This window comes from Lutjanus erythropterus, chromosome 22 (genome assembly GCF_056507025.1).
Source record: "Lutjanus erythropterus isolate fLutEry1 chromosome 22, fLutEry1.hap2, whole genome shotgun sequence".
Lineage (NCBI taxonomy): Eukaryota > Metazoa > Chordata > Actinopteri > Lutjaniformes > Lutjanidae > Lutjanus > Lutjanus erythropterus.
This window is the reverse complement of record NC_139338.1, coordinates 14,556,356-14,574,462: the sequence shown is the minus strand read 5'-3', so window position 1 is coordinate 14,574,462 and position 18,107 is coordinate 14,556,356. Positions and strand designations below refer to the sequence as shown.

Below are 18,107 nucleotides of genomic sequence, written 5' to 3'. Positions count from 1 at the left end.
TTCTACCAGAGTCATATCAGATAGATTTTCATCAGCTGTGGTGTTTTTCACAGTGAAGACAACATCTCCCATGGTCCCTTTGTTTTAATGTGAGAGAGACCCCTAGCAGCAGAATTTGCATATTGTTGTTTAGATTTATAGTGCTCTGTTGTGCAGAAACACAGCCACTGGTATATGGCTGAGGACGAGGAAAATTTGGAGAATGAAAATGGGGCTAAAAGGGTTGAGAGAATGTGATAAAAATGCAATGAGTGCATGTGAGAGGTAGGAAATCACACAGGCTGAACCTGCTTTGAGCACTAAAGGGCTCCAGCTCTATTATTAAATCCATTTATGTGCTCCCACCATCACAGGACCAACCTGACAGCTAGGGAGCGTCTTCTGATCAAATGGAAAGCAGCAAAGGGAATATCTAATACGTAAATAATCAACCGCATCCCACTGCATGATGGGAGTTAATCTACAATATCTGACACCTGGAATTAGTATACCAGGTGTCTGTCAGGAGCAGAGCGAGTCTATTGAGCAAGAATAATAATATAAGAGTTTGTTTTCAGTTTTAATACATTATAACCATTTTATATCACTCTTATAATGTATGTGATTATGATGCACTATAATTATTAAAATGTATCACCATTTTTGGGGGGAGAAAGATTAGTGAAATGTAAATGTCCATCATTTATTTGTTCATCATCAACATCGTGTCGTCCAATTGGAGTCCTCAGTTTCTGTTATGACATGTTTACCAGCAAACAAAGACCACTTTTAGTGATTTTAAACAGCTTGTCACATTGTAATTTTCTTTGTCAATACCTCAGGAATTCTACCACTTTTCTTCAAGTGCCCAACAACCACTTTGAGTAACTTATAATCGCATCATAATGCTGTTCAGAATGGTTATAATATCTTACAACTATGAACATTATAATACACTATGATCTATGCCAAAATATGTCAGTGAGGGACAAGGAATTATTAAATAAGTCATTGTAAAATGCTTTATGCAGATTATTGAGTTAGATCTTATTTTGACTGCGGTATTCATATAGGACAGTTTAGTCTTTAAGAATACATCATGTTTCAAAATCACGTCACATTTTTAAAAATCTGTACAGTAACTTGAAACTATAGCTGTTCAATAATGTAGTGCAGTGAAAAGTCCAACACACAATTATGTCAAAAGTGTACTTAAGTACGGTACTTGAGTTACAAGGTAGATTTCTCATCATTCAACATGGGGTTGTATAGTGAGATTAAGGTATAGTTCCCTTTTTGTAACTTAAAATCCATTAAAATGTTAAAATTATATGCAGTGGTTGAATAAATAAGTCAAAAAAAAAAAACAACAAACTATTTTGCATGGTGAAGTGTTGAGGATGAGTTACACAGTCTCACAGATTGAGGGTAGAAGCTGCTCTTTAGTCTTGGGGTACAGCAGCAGATACTTCTGAATGTTATGTTAGCTTTTTGTGATTTATTATTGTCAGTGGTAATCATAGAAAAACACAATTTTATATTAACGGGCTGACTAACTATTACTACTGATTTCCTCCAAAAGGAGGGGAAAAACAGGAAACAAGCTCTTTTCCTGACTGGCACGTAACACCCCCACCCATATAAGTCCAAACAGTTTTTGGAACTACATTATACAGCTAACCTACCATAGCTACACAGCACATGACAATGCATCCAAAGAGAAAGGCAAGGAGAAATCTGGGGCAGATAAAACAGGAGTGCAACACAGCATGCTCCAGTCTCCAAAACAGTGGGAGGGGCGTAACAATTAATCATGTCGGTACCGGAACATGTGCAATGGTGAAAACAAGCCACCACAGAGGCCAGGCTCCCCAGCCCTAACTAATTCCAGTAACTAACTAGCTCAACCCTAGTCTTCTGACAGATAATTGTGGGGGGTACTTATGCACCAATTCCACCAGAACCAAAAGGCAACCAGAGAACTGGCAACCCTTCAGAAACCAGGGAAGTGCTCCCAAGACATTGTCTTTACCCACGTTCTCCGCCACCCTATGCAAAAACAACAAACTGGCTGGTCTCCTATCGAGATCAACCACTTCAGCCTACAAAGGGGATACCTTGCTCTGACAAACTTAGGTGGCAATATGGTCACCAATTATATGCACCAGTACTTATTTTAAATTAACAAATGGGTTTACAATCTAAACACATTTGGGACTGATCCTGCTCCTCCCTTCAAACATCCACCAAACATTCCTAACCAAACAAAATCATAACACAAATCAAAAAAGACCACAAGGTGGATGCCAGCTAAAGGAAGGGAAAGAGACAAAGTGAGCAAAGGGCCCAGCTTTTAAGCTCAGAGGCCCAGGTGAGCTCAATCAGCTGATTACCCTCCCATGTCAGCCAGTGGACAGCTCCAAGCTTAGGGAACCAATGACGAGCCTGTCCATTATCACCTGGAGACAAGAGTGGAGGAGCTGGGGAGAAAGGGCCGACAGGAGGGAAAAACAAGAAACAAGCTCTTTTCCTGACTGGCACGTAACAGGGTGTATGAATGATCAAGCGTTAACAATAGTCAACAGTACTGACGGCAGTGAGACAGTGTGAGGGGTCCCCGACTCAAATTCTGCTCAGGGCCCCATAATGGATCGGACCGGCCCTGAAGTCAGTTCCTCAGATGAATTCCCTGAAAGCACCACTCACCGATGTGCCGATGCATTTTATGTTGACAGCACAGCCTCTGCCAGAGTTTTGTTTGCATCTATGTCTTTGATCAGGGGAGTTGACCAAATTACCTTTCTTATTTACAGCAATGGCCGAAGGGAGTGCAGCGCTTCCTGCACATATCTTAACATAATATCAGTCAGACCCACCACAAGTAAATACACACACACACTGATAAAATAACAATTTCCATGTTTTGCATGCACATGGTCTTCCATACAACTGACTGTGTTATATCCAACTTAGCCAGTCATTACTACAGATATCCTTGGGCTCAGTGGCACATCACACCAGATTGTGGAGATTCGACTTGGCAAATACCTGATCTGAAGTTCCTTTTCACCATATATCTGACAAACTCATAATGGGATAAAAACCTAACCCTTTAATTCACAGAATAGTTTTTTTGCTAGAGCCTGATTTAACACCAGCTGCAGGAGTCCACTGAAAGCAACATTGGGGAAAAAAACAAAAGATTTTGTTACAAAAAAAGATGCAGGTGATGCACTGCTGTCCAAGCCACAGAGACAGACCAACACACACCACTGCTTCATTGTCCACAGAGGAGCCAAAACCAGAGCGTGTAAATAAAAGCAGAAGGAACCATGTTTCACAACAACAAGGCTCTTCAATATCCTCCTCTTGAGGAAGACTGTCTCCCCTGTGATGGGAGACTCACCTTTGTGCATCTGCTGTGATTGTTTGTAAATGATGGCAGCATTGATTTCAGCCTCACATGGGATTTTCTGTGTTGAGGTAATTTGTTTGAGGTAAAATGGGAGAAATGTTGGTAATGGAGGTGGAAATAGGAGAGATAAAAGCCACCCACACAGAGACTACTATACTGTATGCAAGCAAGCTACCTTTAAAGCACAAACAAAAGGACACAGACATAAAAAAAAAAAAAAGCCTCTTTCTTTTTTTCCCCAAAACACCATAAAAACATTGATATGCTGTTCACACTGTACATGTGAGCAATGACAGAGTAAGCTTAAGAGAAACCAGTACTACAGTTGCATTTAGTGTGAAAAACACTTTTGAACATGTGAAACTGCAAAGAAAACTTGTATTTTAAGCACACTATAGAGGATAATTATGTCATAATTAAGAACAAAGAATAAAAAATTGTGTCACTCTTGCTAATATCACTCTAAATCAGTGTTTCCCAACCCTGGTCCTCAAGGCACACGGCCCTGCATGTTTTAAATGTTTCCCTGCTCCAACACACCTGATTCAAATGATCATCAAGCCTCTGCAGAAGCCTGATCACAACCTGATCATTTGAATCAGGTGTGTTGGAGCAGCGAAACATCTAAAACATGCAGGGCCGTGTGCCTTGAGGACCAGGGTTGGGAAACACTGCTCTAAATAGTACCCAAAACATTCGTTAATGGCACGTGGCAATACTGCCATCTGCTGATTGCAATCACACATCACATTTCAGCTTGCAGGCTCTGAGATTTGTATTTTTTTTCTTGTTGTTGTTGTTTAATTTATTAACACAACAAGCATGAGGAGGCTTTCGTGTTCATTATCCACACCAGTTGTGAGCAGCACTTTTATCGAGGATACCTTGCAGCTGCAAGTACAGGGGTGCGTGACAGAGTGGCTTAAGTTAGTATATTAGTGTATTACAACTTCTTGTTTTATATACATCAAAAATCAGCACCATGCCACAACAACACCATCTGACAAAAACTCAAACTTTCAATGACTTTTCATCATGAATGCCTCTTATGTTGCATGCCGCTGACTGATGAAGTTGATCAGATCAATTGTTCAGGAGGATTTTGTTAAAAGTACAATGCCTGGAAATGGCCAAAAATGTCCCCAAAAATGGCACAATAAATCCAAAATGGTTGGCTTCCTGTTGGATTTTGGGTGTGGCGCCAACAAGCTTTTTTGTATGACTGGGCATGATAGTATGTGCAGGTGTGTTGTACATATAGGTGAAAGGTGCCATGTGGGCTGCTTTGTTGAAAGTTTTTTTTTGCAACATGGAATGAATATTGGTGTATCACTGTGTTCAGGCCGGGACTCTTACCAAACAGACTAGTTTAAGATTGTGCAACACAGCTCTGCCTAATTTTAAATCTGGATTTAATTACTTTAAACCAGTGTTTCCCAACACTGGTCCTCAGGATCCCCTGTCCTGCATATTAGATGTTTCCCTGCTCCACCACACCTGATTCAAATGTTCAGGTTGTTGTCAGGCTTCTGCAGAGGCTTGATGATGAGCTGATCATTTGAATCAGGTGTGTTGGAGCAGGGGATCCTGAGGACCAGGGTTGGGCACCACTGCTTTAATCCTACTTTGGCTAAACTCTGACTGGAACTAATTTTAGATTAAATTGATAACAGTCAAAGAGTTATGGTTTCATTTGCAAATGCATTTTGCTCCTCTCAGATCAGAGATGGACTCACAGTGTTGATGGGAACACGTGTAACTGCCCAGTTAAAAATGTAAATAAAATTAAATCAATGAGACAGTATAGATTGTTCTACTCTGTTTAATGGTTTTGCAGCCTGACATAAAGAAAATAAGCATAGGTACATATGTGATATACAGATTCTTTCCAATGCTCATGGTTCATTCAAATATTACACCTTCACTTGCAAAAATCATCACTGGTCTCAAAGGAAGTTGTCAGCAAAGTGTTACGCCTTTCATTAGTGCAGCTGGAATTCAAACAAACTGTCTTTACCATGATTCTGATGAGGATGACTATTCAAATTAACATTAAACAAGCAGCCTCTGTACCTGTCCTACAGCACCACTTAAGTTTAGAAAATGAATCTAAAAAAAGTTTAACAAAAAAGAAAACACGTGATATACTGTGTGTGCGCCCCAAGAAGAAAAATAAATAAGTGACAGTATGCATTCATAAAATCCAGTCACTCGTCTTTCCCTGCTCACCTGCTCATTCCAAAACAAATACAGTGATTATTATACAGTTCTTTATATAATATTGATTACTTGACCATCTGAGAAAGTTATAGTGCTTGTTATAAATAACATTCCCCCATTCTGTGGGTTAAATTCTACCTTGGTATTGTTTGTCCACACAGGATTAGAAAATAAACAATGACAGAATATGAACGGGACATTACTGAATTTTGAACACAATTTAACTTAAAAACAGCTTCTCTGGATTCCTTTATACTGCAGAGTGTCATTGAAGAATTGAGTGCCTTAATATCTAATTATTGATTTTGGAGTGACTTTTGGATCTTCACTTTTGACGCATAGATGTGGCCGATGCAGGAGTCCAACACAGTCCAGCAGCACCACTGTGTTGTCCATAAAAAATAGTATGTCTCTCTCTCTTTTTTTGTGAAAAACAACTTCCTGTGTGGTGTTACAACAGAACAACTGTAGGGCAGATGCATGATGTAGAATTTTAAACAATGACTGTCAATGTGAGGAGTGTTTGGACAAGAAGACTGGTTCTCTCATTATAGCAGGTTCACATATTTACTTCCCAGAGTTTGTTATATACACGTTTCTTGTGGCAGGCTTAAATTTGCAGTCCCACAATGCAAAGTGCCAGCAGCACCAAAGATACCAGGCTGAGAGTGGGCGTGACCATGGATGCTTTACCTGAGGAAACAAAACCAACGTGAGACAAATGGACCAAGAGGAAATGAAATCTAGATGCATAAACACCTCTCTGCTGAGTCACTGTGAGTAAGCTAACTAGACTAACTTTTGAGTTTGCTGGCAAACTCAATGTAATGTTCTGTTAACATTTTAGCTAGCTAGCAAGCAATGTAATGTTTTGTTAACCTTTCAGCAAGCTAGCAAACAATAAAATGTTTGTTAACTCTTTAGCTAACTAGCAAACAATGCAACATTGTGTGACAAAATACAGAGCAGCAGAAACTTAACTGTTTTCCTCCCTCTTTTATACTTAGTAGGTCCATCTCAACAGAACTTAAGTGTATTTTTGGTTTATTTATTTACAGCAAGCATCTCCATATTGATTAAATTTTATTTAATTTAGAATCATTTCAATCATTAAATCATTTTAGTCTTACCCTGAATCCTAATCTTCCTGACTGGGCCATCTCCTCCTTCATAACGGCCGCGCACCATCAGCTCATAGTCTCCAACCTGAGGCATGGGGAAGTCCATGAAGTGCCAGCCAGTGATGTAGACCTTCCCGTAGATGTAGCCTGTCTTTCTGAACATGACCTGGAAAACATGTAAGACTTGAGAATTAGTCTTACATCTAATGAAGAAAACAAATTATTAGGGTAAAGAGATGGTAGCAAAGCTCTCCACACCCACCTTGTAGTACAGTGGGAAGGAAATATTGCCAAACCAGTCGTACTGGATATGATCCCACCACACATACAACCACTTTCCTGTCCAAGTGATATAACGCCACATCCTGGGAGGGTCTGGTGGTGCTGTGAACAAAACAAAATCGTCTATTAGGACCACATCTACCCTCATTGTAAGTGTTTGTTATCCATAGGTAAAGTAATCGCTCTTACGTGGTCTCTTTGTAAACATCTCACAGTGTTCACCAGGGGGTCCCAGACCAGCTCCATTGAAGGCACGGACCTCAATGAGGTAGTGAGAGTCTGGCAGCATGTTCTCCAACCTGGTCTGATTTACATCGGCTCCAACAAATATACGGTTTGCTCCCGGCTCCGGATCGTCATACTTTCTCCAGTACTTGACCTGGTTAGTAAGAAAGATGAGTTTTGAAATCAGATGTCAATTTCTTTGTAGTAATCACAGATTAAAAAGAGACATTTCAAACCCACGTTTTTTTATACAGAAGTGTATGCAATTTGCTCAGTAAACGCTCTACCTGGTATCCCTCAATGTACTGCTGCAGGCCCGTACCAGTGTCGACCACTGGCAACCACCAGACCAGAGCTTCGGTGGAGGACACCGGCCTGGCGTAGACGTCTGTCGGAGGCTCCGTAGGTACTGGAGAAGTCAGACAAATGGATGAGAAAAGAAAAAAAAGTTAGTCAACTGCTCTAAGCTTATTGTCTCACAGTGTATTTATATAGGGAACCAAAAACTAAGACAAACTCCTCACCGTCTCTTGGATAGTAGATGACCCTGGTGAGGCTGTATGGTCCGTCTCCTTTAACATTAAACGACTTGATCTTCACCTGAAACTCTCTGACCTGGAAGTCTTCGTCAGTGGGAATGAAGTAGGAGTCCCTGTGAACATGTCGCCTCGTCTCGGGGTCTGAAATGGTCTCGTACCACCAGTCGTAAGCATCGTGAGGCTTGAACGCCACAATGTAGCCAAACTTTTTGCCGTAGAAATACCATGGCTGCACAGGCTAGAGAAAAAGAAACAAAAATACACCTCTTAGATTTTGTTACAGCAGCAATGTGTTTAAGTATTTTTAGTGTCATGTAAGCCTAAGCCTTTCTTACTGTCCATGTGATGACGATTTCGCCATTTCTACCTCCATAACCTGCCACATCAGTGGGAGCGACCACTGGAGCTGAGAAGAGAATAGGCCGTTACAGTTTTTTTCTCTACCCCGCATTTGTCCCGACTTCCTGACTAAAAGATGTCAAATATTAGTACTGTCTCCTTACGAGCGTCCCATGTTTTGATCTTGAGGGAGGGAATGCTGGCCTCTCCGGAGCCATACTCATTAGTGGCGATGATCCTGAACTGATACTCCATCCAGGGGTACAGGTCTGTCACTTCTGCCCTCTCCACACTGCCATCAAGAAGCGCTGGAGCTGCAAGACACACAAATGTCATCTCAAATTCTACTGCGCTAAGAATATGTTCATCAGATCTCATAAGGTCATGATGGGCCAGTTAATCCAAAATACAGAGTGATGTGGCCCCCTGCTGGCAGTGAGCAGTACTCACAGGTGCTGGCATCCCTCCAGTCGTCCTCATTCAGAGCCCAGTAGTGTCGGGTCTGAATGGTGTAGGAGAGAATGGGGCTGTTATGATCGGCTCCTTTGGTCCACAACAGTCTCACCCATGTGTCTCCGATCTCTTCCACCCGGATCACACCGGGAGGTCCAGGAACACCTGGATCAGGGAGGAAAGATGCATGGAAACTAGCGTTGGGCAATATATTGATATTATATCAACACCGTGATATGTGGCAACATATTATCTTCATCTCCACCATTTCTACTGTCGTTGGCGGAGGTGGGGTGTTTATTTTTCTGTTGTTTATTTACTTTAAGAATATCAACCAAATATATATCAACTAAAATATGATCAGACATTTAAAAAATAATCTTGGCGTCTATGATCAAGCTATGACTGACCTACAACCTTGAGATCAGCGTATGCCGTGTCGTTGTCCACCACTGTCTGAGCCGTGCAGGTGTAGCGGCCTTCGTGCCAAATCTGGACATTCTTTATTCGCAGGTCGCCGCTGCCATCGTCGCTCTGAGCAACAACACAAGGAGACAAAAGAGAAAAAGGACAGAATTAAAAGAGTGAGGGCAGGAGACGAAGCTGTAGATTTGTCATTAGCTGAACCGTCACCCTACCAGAACGCGTTCGTAGTGTTCCCACTCAGTGTCAAAGTTGATGACCCTGAAGTCTATGGCCCAGATGAATGTGATGTCCAACATGGGGTCGTATGAAGCGGCACACCTCAGAATCACCTCATCACCGACCTTTATCTCAGTGTCTTCAGGTGCTTCTGTGATGGAGGTCGCCTCTGGGGAAAATAAACATCACAAATAGAGTTAAAACTTTTATACAAATGCAAGACCTTTCACTGTAAATATTTACTGTATTTAACCTCTTCAGCCACCATTACTCTCTGCAGCAGGCTTAGTAACATGCCACCCTAGCTTGTTGGGAAGCTGCCTAAATAACTCTTCAAATTTAGCTCCAGCTAAATTTGAAGAAAAAATGGTGTGAAAAACTAGCATGGCCATTTTTGCATGCAGTGTTGTGACAATATGGGGGTGCCTTGTGGAAATCCCATTCTTACAGAAATCTCCAAATGTTACAGCATGAATTTTTCTGTGGGGTTCCAAAAAATTCTTGGTGTCTTAATTTGGTATTTTGGGGGATTTTTTTGCTCATCAATTTGAGTGGTAAAATGGTTAAATGTGCACCAAATCTGTGTAATAACTGGTATCAGCTCAAAAAAATAGGGCACATACTCATGACACACCTGTGTCTGTTCTGTATGCATATTCTCTTTTATGTGTTTACCTATGCCTTTTATGTTTTACTTGTGCCTTCCTGCATAACCAATTGCCCTCCAGTTGCACAAAAATAAAGTTGAAGTTGAAAAACCGCTGCAATAACTTATAACAGTGTTTCCCAACCCTGGTCCTCAAGGCACACTGCCCTGCATGTTTTAGATGTTTCGCTGCTCCAACACACCTGATTCAAATGATCAGGTTGTTGTCAGGCTTCTGCAGAGGCTTGATGATGAACTGATCATGTGAATCAGGTGTGTTGAAGCAGGGAAACATCTAAAACATGCAGGGCAGTGTGCCTTGAGGACCAGGGTTGGAAAACACTGACTTATAAGACATAACCGAGCATGGGAATTACCATCATGTACTTCCATTCTAATGTTCTAAGCTCTTCAGATCAGCTCTACAGATTCATGGCTATGAAACAAGGTGGTGAGCTGTCCCCCCTCTAAAAATGAAGTAATGATAAAGTGGGAGGGGAGCAGTGAAAAAGGTTAAATATGTACACATCCATATATGCACACGTTCACTGACCTGTGATGGTGAGATATCCAGAGCTGTTGGCCTTTCCTCTGTCATTCTCAGCAAAGCAGGTGTATATGCCCTCGTCATTCTTGGTGGCATTGAGGATCTCCAGACTCCCATCAAACAGGATGGAAATACTACAAATGAACACGACAGAGTGAAGCTAAGCTGTTTGACAGTGGGGGGGGGTGTTACTCCTGAGTATATTTGTAGTTGGACTGACCGTGAATTGTTGAAGAGGAGCTCTTTGCCCTTCGTCCAGGTGTAGCGCGGTTTAGGAGCAGCTCTGGGTTTACACTCGATCACCACGCGGCCATCTTTAGCTCCAAGAAGCTGCTTCTTCACAGGGTTAAACTCGAATGTGGGAGGACAGGCTGAAGGAAGGGTATAAAGTGTGCTTAGTCACTGTTGTTCCCACTTTCATGATATGCTCTAGCCAAGACTCCGTTTGCTTTAACAGTTCTGTCACCCTGCAGTCCTTGACTCACCAATGACTCGCAGCTCAGCGTTGGCGTATTTGATGCCCCAGTAGTTCTCAGCGACACACTGGTACATTCCTGAGTCATCAAAAGTGAGACTGGAAAACTTCAACTCCCCCTTCCCGTTCTAGAAAACACACAAAACCCAAATGAAAACTCGAATATAACTTCAGAGAAAACCTCAACACACACACAGAAGCAAAGTTGATACTATGTATGTACTTAATATAAGGTGACAATATCTATGACCTTTTTTTTTTTTTTTACCATATATCCATCTTTATACCAGCGGATGAAAGGGAAGGGCTTCCCTGACGCCACACAGCGCATGGTGTACTCTGAGCCGATGTCGATCTGGGTGTTATTGATTGTTTCTGCCCACTCTGGAGCAGCTGCAAAAACAAAATGGAGATAAATTTTACGTTTGACATGATATTCAAATACATGCACCACTGGAGTGGTCTGCATTAGTGCTTTCCAAAGTGCCTGTTTTTGTGCCGCCGCTACATTAAGGCTGGGCTGCACCAACAAGGATACATTTTTTAAACCTAATTAAATCATGGTTCAGGCTTGAATTATGTTGCACAACACTTCTAAAATATGAATGAAGAAAGATTAAAATTAAAAACCCTCTTCAAACCTGTCCAAACACGCGATCCAGTATCAACTTTAAACTTCAACTCTAAGAGGATAATTAACTTTTAAAATGGCTGCCTTTTTGAGATGGATCAAGTAAAATAATCAAGTTCCTTAAATATATGTAAGGCACAGCTTTGAACCAGTTGAGTTTTATGATATGTCTCCTTTTTCTTTCACCCCAGTTGATCCATTAAAACAGTCTGGCAGTTGCTACCAGTCCCCTTTTCCTTACTGTACTGTAGTCTGCTTTTTATCCTCTGTTATTTGGCCACATTATCCATTAATATAATATTTTGTTAACCTTTTAGCTGGCCAGCTAGCAAACAATATAAACTTTTGTTAACTTTTTAACTAGCAAACAATGTAACATTCTAGGTACTGACAGCATGCAATTAATTAATTTCATTTCTACTGACTAAACTTACTTTACCAAAACTTAATTTCGGTTTATATCAGTAAACTTGGATTTACTAAACAGAGGTTAATTTTTTAATTGTACAACAAAGCTCTGCTAAATATTAAATCTCCAAAGGTTACACAGTCGAGTAATCTCTACAATTTAATGTTGTAAACTACTACTCTACTCCAATGAAATCACTTACACTCCACATACAGCCAGGCTTTGTGCCAGTCCTTTCCTTTGGTGTTGATGGCTTCACACTCATATCCTCCCACATCTTCGTACTGTACATTGTACAGATGGAGCACGGCTCCTGATTCACTGATCTCATGATTTGCTGGGAGGTCTGTGGCGTCCACTTTCCTCCAAACAATATGAGGGATGGGGCTGACAAAAGACAAAAATTCAGATTTACAGTAAGTTTAAATTCAAACTTACAATAAATGTAACAAACGCACTTATCTTCAAGTAAACCAGCTCTTACGTGAAAGAATGCATCTCTTTATTAAATCAGTCTGTAAAGCGAACATCAACACACAAATGGAAACTTACTTTCCCAGAGCAAAGCACTCCAGTGTAATATTAGAGGCCAGCATGGCAGTAGTATCAGGGAACTTCACCCTGATGTCTGCTGGGTACTTTCTCTCACCTAAGGCCACACAAGAGACAGTGTGCATGTATTTTTCTCTGATAGTTTTCTTTCTAAATTATGTTCTGCAACATACTGTGTGTTAAGAGGAGGTTTTTTTTTAATTGTTAAGCTGCAGCACAGCTTGTCTCTACTAACCATCCTCAGGGGGTAAGGGGATGAGGGGGATGAACTTGGAGAAGACACTCTTCCCAATGATGGGGCTGGAGACAAAGCAGGAGTAATTTCCTGCATCCTGAGCTTCCACTTTGGCAATGTACAGGTTCCCCGTCTTCTGGGAGACAAAGCGACGGCGATCTGTGGGCAGGAAGACTGGGAACTCGTTGTAGATCCAGCGGTAGGTCACCTCCTCTGTGAAGGAAAAGTCACACGTGGTCATGGGATAAGTTGTCATCACTATCTTCACAAGAGTGCCTTTTCTAACGGAGACTTAAACAGTCCAGTGTGTAAGATTTATGGGAATCTATTGGCAGAACATGGTAACAGGGATTTGCAAGTTCATCATTACATGCTACTAAATCCTACACGCTGGTCCTTTAAGATCTGTACATACGTGGCCAGGCTTTTGGAGGGGCACACAGCAGGACAGCCCCCTGTCCTTCCTTGACATACACTGGATCCCTTTCCTCCTGGGGAAACTCCTCCACAACTGCATCGCACATGAGGAGAAAATAAAGAAGGATGAACAGTTAAACAGGAAACCAAAAACATTGCCTCTTTTTCCTTTGAATATTGCAGCACATGATGACAAGTCCTAGTCGCCAGCTCTATAGTAAGGTACAGTATAGACAGGTCATATCATACATGAGTACAACTGCCCTGCTAGCTAGCATCAGCTGCACCAGCAGGGTTCACATGCTCACATCCGAACTTGACCCTGGCCTCCTTGCTGATGACGGTGCCGTAGATGTTCCTGGCCACGCAGATGTACGTCCCGGCGTGTTTCTTCTGTTTGGGGTTGGTGATAACTAAGTTCCCCCCGACAAGGCTGTAGTGCTCGTCTGGCTGCTCCATCAGCTTGATTTCCCAGTTATCGCGCCGCCACCTGGCAGCAATACAACAGAGTTCTACATAAGATCGATGTAATGGACAGAATATTGTCGCTTTGAAGGATCTTCAGTGTGTGTAACCTGTATGTAGCCGGTGGGTTCGCTCGTGCCCTGCAGTTCATGGAGATTCTCCCATCGGGTGAGTCCTCAGTGTAGACCACATCCACAGGCTCCTCCTCAAAGATGGGGCCGTATCCAGTAGCATCCTCTGGTAATTCAACATAACAATTAGCTTCCGCCGTTCTAATTTAGAAATCAGTCTGAAGGATTATGCAGTATGTCCTGTTTTTAGTCGTGACTCTTTTTGACAGCAATTCCAAGAAACTGAACTCACCTCCATAAATTCTCGGCTCACCAAACAGGACCGCCGCTGCAAAGCAAAAGCAAGGTCATGTCAGCTCATTGTGTGCAGGCAGCACTGACGTTTTTTGGCTATGACTTTAAGGGGATAAATGGTTTATTTTTAGGCAGCACTGTGCATCTTACCTGTGAGGGAGATTGAGGAGGAGAGGGCCAGGAGCAGCAAAACAGCAGAAGCCATGACAGTCAGCAAACTGACTTACTGCAGCCAGTTAGGGAGATGTGCCGAGGGACAAGTTGATGGAAAGGTCATGAACTGAAGAGGGCTGAAGAAGAAACAAAAAGAAAAGGTCTGAAGCTGTCATGAACAGAATTACAGTTTTTAGAGCTAGAATCTTTCCTCATTATGTGACCCTTCAGATATGATACCAGATTGTTGACTTTTTCCATATGAGAAACAGAATGAGTGCAAGTAGCTGGAATCCTCCCTGTGCATATAAATAATTCAGGATGTGTGTGACTCAGCAGAACTCTCATGCAGAGCACATTCATATCCACAAGGAGGACACGCACCTGCAGAAACGCACAAGCCTGCACACAATCCCAGGCAGTCTGTATATAAAACACCAGGCACCACTGCAGCCCCTGTTGTGCCGTCACACATGATGACACATCACTTCTGCAGGAAGAAATAAGCAGCACGTCTATGAGCAACTGCAGCTTTAAGTTCTCATTGTCAAACACGACATACAAGAAGAGACAGAGGTATTAAAGCTGCTTGCGAATTAGTTAAAATGGTTGCCAACCTTCACGTTGTGCTTCAAGATCAGCAAAATTTGCTGGAATGCTTGGTGCATCATTTGGTGTCAGGGGCTTAGTGGAGTGATACAAGGCAAAAGACTTTGCATTGTGTATGCTGAAACTGCCTACTGCAGCTTTAAAAGACAGAAAGGTCAAGAGGGAGATATTGGGGGAGGGACATGGAGATATAAAGCAGGATGAACTCTGGATTAATCAAGATGATCAGGATGGGATGAAGTGTGGGGGTGTTGATCTTTCTGTGTGAACTCATAAAGCTCAGAGTGGGGAACTTAACATAACATCTGCATGTCGCACTGCAAAATATACCAGATAAAACACGATAATGAAGGGTGGCCAGCTTCAAGTGTGTTTAAGTGAATGAATGGGTGCACTTAAAGTTGAGAAAACACCATATGGGCTGTCCTATATGCTAGAAAAGCACTCATGCCCTTTTTTTTCACCCCTCTCAGACATACTAGCAACTGCATCTGTATGTATCACTCGTGCTATTTTAGTGTACAGCATATACAGTACAAGCTCGACAGAGCAGGGGGAAATAATAATAATATTACTGAATAGAAAATAATCACAAGTAACTAACTTTTTTAAAATATGCAATTTTATTTAAGATATTTTATATGGTCAGTCTGGCCTATTTCCCACCAGGCATTTTGTCTGTTGATATTTTCATCTGCCGGACAACTACACATGAAACTGTCTCCTACAGCTCTCATTTGAGTTGTGGCAAAACGTGCATAAAACGACAGAGCGGTCTGTCTGATCACATGATATAATCAGTTCAAAACACTCATAATAACACATAATTTGACAAAAAAAAAAACCCCTGCAGGAAAGAAGTGTGGTTGGTACTTTGATATTGTTTACTGTAGAATACAGTATGTAGCTGAGTTTTCTTGGGGCTTTATCTTCACTTATGAAGGTACACTTACACTACATGCCTCTGTGTTGACCCATTTATCACAGCAGACCTTTGAACTAAACAAACAGTCGACTTAAAGGTCAAGTTACATCTGACAGTAATCTTCCTATAATGTCACAGTCGGGCAGGGGTTGTGATCAGGAAAAGTAAATCAAGATGAAATCAGGAAAACAGTTTAGATAGATTTGTTTAAGTTAGCTACTACAGGTGGAAAAGAGAAAAGTAAACTGGACTGAACATGTTTCATTTTCTGCCATTTTATTGACATACTAGACTTATTAACCAAGACAATTAGCTTAAGTCTTTGTTATTTGATAACTGTTAATGTATTTTTAAAGAAAAGCTTTGTACAGGGGAAGTAAAAAATGACTTTGGGCAAGTAGGTTTGTGACCCTGTGCCTTATCTGGCAAGTGAAAAGAAACATCAACAAGTCCGTCCTCCTGTTAGCAAGGAACTGACAGCCTCACTGACAGCCTCTGTTGAGTCACTCTCCATCTGAGAAGAAGGCTGCACAAGAAGGCACAATCTAAGAAGAGAAAATTGCCAGACATCCACCTCCCACGTGACTCAGCAGCCACGTTTGTCTCAAACACGCCGGAACAGAGGGAGAGAGGGAGAGCAGAGGCATACACCCAGCACAGAGCACATCCACATGCAGACACTGCAGCACCGACTCCTCGTGTGCATTCTTGATGACTCAACACAACAGTACACGAGCGGCCGGCTGCATCTATCCTGCATTTTGCACAACTGAACGGTTAATCTTTGAGAGGGAGTACGAGCAGCAAAAAGTGACATAACATCCTCAAAAATCAATAAAATTTAGCGCACAAGCTTCCACTGCGCTTTTAGCTTTGGCTTTATACATTATTGTTGCAGCAATCTGTTCCAATTCTAATCAATTCAGAGTGTTTTCATGTGCTTCCTCTCGCAATAATCCCATCACAGATCCTCTTTGGACAGGCCAGTGAAATTTAGGTCAGCACATGTATTAAGCTCACTGTCTGAATGACCATGTTTGCTGGTGTTTTTAAGTCTGCAGAAAAATCACATTGAAATTTGAGTTCAACATGATGATGAAAAATGTTGTTGAATTATAGAGCCTGACTGATACTGGAGTTTGGGGGCAGATACCAGCATTAAAGAAATTCTGGTGTCACTATACTGGTGGAGATGAAATCTGACAAAACGGCGCTGAAAGAGTAAACTTTTAACAGTTATGACCAATTATTTGTTTAAAAAATACTAATACAACAAGTTGATTTAAGAAAAAGGATCAAATATACATAAAATCTTGCTTATAAAACTGAAAAATAAATAAAATAAACACAACCTGCAGCTTGCTCTGTAAATAAATACTGCACAACATATATACCACTGCCAATGTTATCCAATATAGCTGTGCCAGGCCAATATCAGGCTGATACAGGGGTCTGGTTCTAGCAAAGTGTTTAAAAGGGGCTTGATTTGATTTGTTTCTGGCAGTGTGTGCTGATTCTGGCTTTCTATTCTGCACCATGCAAGCTTGATAATATCAAAAATAAGATAAAATCTCCCTCATGTTGAGGATGTGAGGGCAGAAATAATCCATTTCTCTTCAACATCTTGCAGCCACCACATTTTGCTAAATGTTTGACGTCTAAAAGGGGGTGGCCAAGTTATTTCTGGACTCTGGAACATTTTGTATTTTTCTGTTCCAGTCCAGGGTAAGAAAGGGAATTGACATCCACAGGATACAGGTGGATCTATCCAGTATTTGCAACATTTTAGTCTTAAATGGAAAATACTTGAGACTTAATGATAAATTCAATTAAACTTTTCGACAGTGCAGTGCAGAATTTAATCCCTAAACAGTGTCTGACTAGTAAAGGAGTTGTCCCCTGGCTCATGAAGGACACAGTCAGCCCTGTACCACATAGATGCCATGGTGCTTCCAGCATCTTCCTTCGCCCTTGACGCACACAGTATCTGACACTTTTCACCTTGAGTCTCCTCCCTGCACCCACAGAAGCACTTTCTCATGTCAGCATGTGTTAAAAGTACAAGTACAGAAGCTAAAAACCGTCTTCAGGCTACAAAACAGCGCTCACTTTGTCGCAGTCATTAAAAAAAAAGCCTCTAAAAAGCATCTGCGCAGCCCCCTTACATCACTTCACCCCTATGACGACTGAGCGGCACCGGTAATTCACTGCTCTGCATTGCGGTACTCCTCCTGTGCCGGTCCATTTCTGCAGCACAGCGCCGAACACAGCCCGGTTTATCCTCGCTACAGTCCGGACGCAGAGCCAGGCAGGTCATGCACACACTCTCATGTGGTGTCGTTCTTACCTTTGAGGCAGAAATGGGGGAAATTATCAGTGCGCTGTCCGCGTGGCACACCTGGACCCGAACCGCATCATCCCACAGCCTACCCGCCGGAGCGTCCCGTGCACACCAACTTTTCT

The 18,107-nt window shown here is 41.8% G+C and overlaps 1 protein-coding gene across 1 annotated transcript; it reads right to left on the bottom strand.

The window, feature by feature from the left end:
• Positions 1-5,523: 5,523 nt before the first annotated feature.
• cntn1b (contactin 1b) lies at positions 5,524-18,107 on the bottom strand. Its single transcript, XM_084711128.1, has 24 exons — positions 17,992-18,107; positions 14,108-14,247; positions 13,956-13,991; positions 13,703-13,829; positions 13,436-13,617; positions 13,126-13,221; positions 12,711-12,923; positions 12,476-12,572; positions 12,126-12,310; positions 11,152-11,276; positions 10,894-11,011; positions 10,629-10,779; positions 10,415-10,542; positions 9,212-9,384; positions 8,984-9,107; positions 8,571-8,738; positions 8,285-8,434; positions 8,117-8,187; positions 7,767-8,019; positions 7,530-7,651; positions 7,207-7,396; positions 6,998-7,119; positions 6,745-6,901; positions 5,524-6,307 (listed from the first exon to the last, which is right to left on the bottom strand). Exons 2-24 carry the CDS (start codon positions 14,160-14,162, stop codon positions 6,225-6,227), a joined length of 3,126 nt encoding a protein of 1,041 aa, XP_084567254.1. The 5' UTR covers positions 14,163-14,247; positions 17,992-18,107; the 3' UTR covers positions 5,524-6,224.